Source organism: Anas platyrhynchos, chromosome 3 (assembly GCF_047663525.1).
Source record: "Anas platyrhynchos isolate ZD024472 breed Pekin duck chromosome 3, IASCAAS_PekinDuck_T2T, whole genome shotgun sequence".
In the NCBI taxonomy this organism is placed as follows: Eukaryota; Metazoa; Chordata; class Aves; order Anseriformes; family Anatidae; genus Anas; species Anas platyrhynchos.
Genome location: NC_092589.1, coordinates 30,818,702 through 30,824,352, shown reverse-complemented (window position 1 = coordinate 30,824,352; position 5,651 = coordinate 30,818,702). Strand labels below are relative to the sequence as shown.

Sequence of the window (5,651 nt, the reverse complement as noted above, 5' to 3'; positions counted from 1 at the left end):
TCCTCCTGAAGCGTGGTTTTATTCTTCGTTTTGCACAGACACAGATGGAAGCTCACAGTATATATAGATTATTTGAAGCTGCCCACTGCTCTGCAGCTGAAATCTTACAAAAGCTACTGATATCCACCTTGCACAGGCAAAGCATTCACCGACTATTTAAATACTCCTGTTTTACAAACAGCATGCTTACCAGCAGCACTGAAAGATGCATTTACTCAGAGAAGAGCTGATGGAAATATTTGCCTGTATTTAAATGAGACGTAATTACAACTTTGCTAAAATGCACCATTCTGTTTATAATACAGTTCAAGCAGTCCCAAAATGTCATCATTAATCCTCCAAGACCCTGCAGCAGACCACATCAATTCCCAAATGTTTAACAAGCCAAAACCATGGAGGTCATTCCTGACCGTGTACATAGTCATATACATACATACATGAAACAAAGAAAGGCTTGTATACTGATTTAACACTGAATTTCTTACTTGAATTTTCTAGGAAAATCAGCATGATTTATCAGTTACCTCACACGTTTACAGGGAACACCACCATTTTTGGACCACCTTCTCCCAAAGCTGTATTAGCCCACAGATTCTTCTAGAGCAGACTATGAATTGCTTCTTTCACTGTCTGTTTGTTTTTTTTCTGGATCAAAAGAACTGCCTTCAAATAAAATTTTGTTTCTCATTCCTTCTTTAAGCATTCTTTGCCGGATCCTGTGTTTGGCTAAAATGTACCTGCAGTAAAACCTAGAGGAGACAAAAAGAAAACGTGATTCCCTCTTTACATGTGTGACAGTATCAAATCAGAGTTATTCAGCCAGTTGAAATTTTGAAACCACATACAATAATGGTAGTAAAATTCAGTATGAAATAACGCATAATGGAAATACCAGGGTACCTGCTGTTTCTTTAAGGCAGGCATTAGGCAGCTCCTACTGAGGAGCAGGATATACAATTCCAATGGAAAATGCTCACTTCTATGATTTGGATCTTAACCTCGTGAACGTTTAATATGCTGCTTTTTTAATTAGGGCAGAAGAATGGCACATGTGAAGGAAAAAAGGAAGAAAGAAGGAGATAACTGGATGGTCTGATCTCTGAGAATTCAAGAAACGAGCAACTTCTGTTTTGTTTTTTTTAAATATATGAAAATAAAAATTTGAAGGCATAGAACTCTTTTCCCTTAAAATGATTTGGGGGAGAAGGAAGAGGACAGTTAGCTAGGCAAGTCATATATGGAGTTTCAAAGAGTATGAAAGGTCACACAAGGATTGTGTTGTACAAAACTGCCAACATAGGTCTGTCAAAATTCAAGAAACATTCTACATACCAGTATCCTAACATTGTGCAAATAAAGCCACCGACTGCAAAGTCGCAGGATCTTTTAACTCTACCTGAAACAAAAATACTCCAAAAAATTAGAGGAAAAAAGTTGGGTGGCTTCCCATTATTAATAAAGCTTAATAGAAATTAAGAATGAATTTCACCTTACAAATAACACATAAAAGAAACAAAAGGTGTAATTACTTACTGGTTGCTAAAAAGTGTCCAAGACCCACAACTAAAGATCCCACAGAGCCATAGAGCACTGATTCTCGTGCACATGGGACATTTTTAACATCAAGAAATCCTAGGAGTTTAAAGGACTGCAAGGAAAAAGAAAACAAAAACAACACATTAAAATATTAATTTAAAACTACTTTTGTAAAAGTAGCCTATTTCCCTGTAAAATTGACTCATCTTAGTAGTCAACAATAAAAACTGAATGATTTCCTGCTCCCAGGAATACATTTATATTTGAGCAAAATCAATTTATACTTGAGCAAAAGATGACCATACATAGCGAATATGCACAGCTGTATCAAGAACTGCTTTAAAAGAGTTAGCAATTGATTTAGGCAACATCATTTTTGTAAGCCTGGTGGCTTATGGTTCTTCTGTCCTTCCTATTGAAGATTATTTCATTTTTTCCTTTATTCTCCCAAAAAAAGGTAGGGAGAATACCCTTAGGAGCCCAGCTCCTTTATTTAAAACCAACATACATCAGGTTGTATAACAGGTGAGGTTACAATCAACCAGGTAAGGTTATGCCACGTAATTGTAACATCCGAAAAGGCAAATGTGTTTAAAATTAAAAAATAATAATAATAATAACAATAAAAAAAAAAGAGTGAAAGAAATTATTGGAGAAGATGATGCTGGTACCAGAGAACTTTATATTAAACAAAGACTAAAACTACCATTTTTAACTTAATCCCATGTATGCCTAAACATAGGGGCTATTCATGTAAATTCATCTATATTCTACACATAGATTTTAAAATGAATCTACTGGTTAAAACTACCCTAATTATTTAATATTCTGCCTCACATCTATAACCCACACTAGCTTTTTTTCTGCCATATTTCTATTTACTTTTCAAATGGCAATTACATATTGCCATGCATACATGCAACTATGGACTGGACAAATATATTTTTGATTTCTGAGAAGCCTATGCTGGCGTAAGTATGATGGAGATCTTCTAACTTGATTACAATTCCTATCTCCCACCTGAAGAACATCCTTGCAAGTGCATGTTGGTGTCACAAGCAGGAATGGCAAACTACATGTGCAGAGGCCTCGAGACAACATGGTCAGAGTGAAGGGGCCTGAACTGTAATAAATCTCCCTTCTTCCTCCTAACTCACCTGTTACTGGTGGTGCGCTAATTCTGTCTTCAACCATTCCATTAACTTCAAATCGTTAAATACCATTAAACACTGCAATGTGCAACAGTACCAGCTGAAGTCATTAACAATGATTTTTTTTTTTTTGAAAGCTGCTATAGTTGGACCAAGTGGATTTTAAAGATGGGATACCACCATAAACCATCCACAAAGGGCTGGCAACACTGAGGGAAGTCACTGAGAGGATGCCTGACTACGGATAAAGGGATGGCAAGCCTCTGACTACAAATGGATTTGTGTTCAAGTAAGAAACCTCCATTAATAATTTAATCTCTGTTGTCTGTGAACAGCCCTCAGCTGCTCCCACACCATCCCTTTGTGCCAGTGGGACAGAAAGCCCTGCCCTAATGATTTCAAGCACCCTCTTGTAGAAGAAGCCAGGCTACCCGTGCTGCACCCACGCCGTGCCCCGTTACAGCAGGGTTTCACCCGCTGCCACACGGGCAAGCAGCCGCTCGGCACGACTCCAGCCACCGTTACGGCGGTTGAGGAGGCTCGAGGGTCACGACAGCGTTTCAACCCCAAAAGAGAAAACCCTGTGGAGGAGTACGTGGAAATAAAAAATAAAAATAAAAATAAAAAAAATAAATACGGAGAGCGAACGGCCGCCGTCCCGCCGGCAGCCGCCATTACCTTCCCCTCCTCAGAGCCGCCCTCGCCCGCCATGACGCGACAGCGCCCGCGCACCACCGAGACGGGGAAGGGCCGCGCCTAGAGCGGCCGCGGCGAGGCGCCGCTCTGCCCGCCCCGTCTCGATGGTGCCCGCGCGGGGGGGGGGGGGGGAGGGAGGAGGCGCCGGCGCCATTTTAGGTGCGGGGCCTCGCTGCCCGCGAGCTCCTTTGTTCGCCGAAATGGGTCACGGAGCGAGGGCGCGCGCGCGTGCGCCCGGCTGCGTGCGTGCGTGCGCGCGCCCGCCCGTGGCGGGAGGGGGAGGCGCGAGGGCGCGCAGCGGGGAGGGGAGGAAGGGAAAGGGAAAGGGGGGGGGGGGGAGCGATGGCGGCGCTGCGGGCGTGCGTGGGGGAATTGCTCTGCGCAGAATAGGCTTCTGAAATGGTGGCACTCTTTGGGTCATTACAGCCAAATGGGATAAAACACGAGTGCGTTTGTTAGGGCAGCCTGTGCCAAAGCGCGTCCGCACACTGGAAGTGATGCTTCAGACGTTAAATGTTACCACGAGTAAAATCTGAAGAGGTGAACGCTGCTAAGTGACTCAGGACGGCGTTTTGTAGTTCTGACGTACTGTGAAAACATTTTGCTGGAAGAAAACAAGTTTCTACCTCCTAAGTAGTAATCTGCCAGTTAGGTTCAATGTAGGACCTTTTACATCGCAGCAACAAAGAAAAATAAGGACGAGAGATGTGTAGTATTGCTTTTCAATTAAAAAAAAAAAGTCCTGAAACATTGTTTCCCTAGGAGGAATTAGCTATCTTCAGACCTTTTAAAGTGTTATTTTGGATGTTTTATTTTTAATTCTATGCTGAATAGAATGGTCTTTTGCACTCACTGGATTTTAAGCTTGCGTTTTATATTACTTACATGTTTTCAGGATTCTGGAAACAACGTACTTTTACACAGAATTGATATATTAGTAGTTGAAAAGTGCCGTTTTACATTTGCATGGGTTATTTGAAATCTTTAACAGATTAGAAACAAGTCTCACTCCTTCCCAGCAGTCCCAAATCTGATTGCTTTATCATCTTTGCAGTCTCTAGAGGCAATGTTCAGAATTCATGGAACAAACTGGTCCGATACATTTGCAATTTTAAAAAGATCAATAAACATATCTGGAATTGTATCTAATCCTTTTAAAGCTAATGTGTATTATGTATGTAAAAACATGGGACATTTACCATAATAAAATGTGGAAATAAAATTATTGGCATATTTTCTTCTTTGGATTTGTAATGTATGTTTTTATTTTAGTTGGTTTAAAAAAATCATCGTGTATTTGCATTTTATTGCACAACCACAAACATGGAGGAGTATAGTAAGAAATTACAGGAGTGTGCTGATATGTCTGGGGTTAATAGGGCCAAATTGGTAAAAAGTAGATAGTGCTTTTACTGGTGGTGATGTGGCCTGGCCTGAAGAAGTTAATATTTTGAAGAAGAAAAGAAGAGTGGAAGAATTGGATTGATGTTGGCTTGCTGACTTCAGCGCTAATTACCTTCATCATGCTGAGCACTTTCTCGAGGGGTCTGAACCTATGTGCAGTCTTGTCACCATCGAACATAAGGGGAGACATACGTTTGCTCTTCTGAGAGCAGATAAGCGCCTCGAGACGTTGCTCTGCTACAGGCATTGCTTGGTAGTTAGCAGGCTGGCAGATTCCTGGGCTAGCGGTGGAGGCACCCCTTGAAACACATCTTGTAGGACTTTTTATCTGTCTTCATGGTCAGCTTGAAGCTGCTTAAAAAGAAGCCAAGCAATTGCCTGTGGTGACCAGGTGCCATGTTGTAAGCAATGTAAGCAAAGGTTACTTAACATTGCCAGAAGTCAGGAAGAGGATGGTTATTCCATTAAAGTCCTTGGATTTCACAAGAGTGTTTGTCCTTCAGGAGGAGGACATCATACTATTAGATTCAGGTGTGTAGGATTTATGTATTTGATGGTTTTGTGGTGGTAAATATTTACTATGATGGTTGTAGAGATACCATCCAGCAGGTTATGTCAGAGTAACTGCTCCCTGTAGGAGAAGGCACAAAGAGTGTGTGCAGGCTACTGCTGCCAAGGCAGTCGGGAACCACGCTCATGCAATTAAAACAAATTGCCTTTTTTATTTCAGCATTAATACTAATGCAAATTAAGGCTCAACTGCAAGCCAGTTTTACTCCGGGCTGGCTTTGCTGATTGCTTCTGTAGGTTGACTTTGACTAACACAGAATCATATAATCATAGAATATCCTCAGTGGGAAAAGA

General features: G+C 41.3%; 1 protein-coding gene across 4 annotated transcripts; it reads right to left on the bottom strand.

The window, feature by feature from the left end:
* On the bottom strand, nucleotides 1-3,520 carry COX20 (cytochrome c oxidase assembly factor COX20). 4 transcript variants are annotated; one of them, XM_027453853.3, is made up of 4 exons: nucleotides 3,366-3,520; nucleotides 1,534-1,648; nucleotides 1,333-1,396; nucleotides 1-749 (listed from the first exon to the last, which is right to left on the bottom strand). In XM_027453853.3, exons 1-4 carry the CDS (start codon nucleotides 3,396-3,398, stop codon nucleotides 608-610), a joined length of 354 nt encoding a protein of 117 aa, XP_027309654.1. In that variant the 5' UTR covers nucleotides 3,399-3,520; the 3' UTR covers nucleotides 1-607. The 4 variants fall into 4 exon arrangements, with proteins under 4 accessions (XP_027309654.1, XP_038033371.1, XP_038033372.1 ...); XM_038177443.2 differs by lacking the exon at nucleotides 3,366-3,520 and adding an exon at nucleotides 2,694-3,263 and having other exon boundaries at nucleotides 1,333-1,410; XM_038177444.2 differs by lacking the exon at nucleotides 3,366-3,520 and adding an exon at nucleotides 2,557-2,669 and having other exon boundaries at nucleotides 1,333-1,410.
* Nucleotides 3,521-5,651: the final 2,131 nt, after the last annotated feature.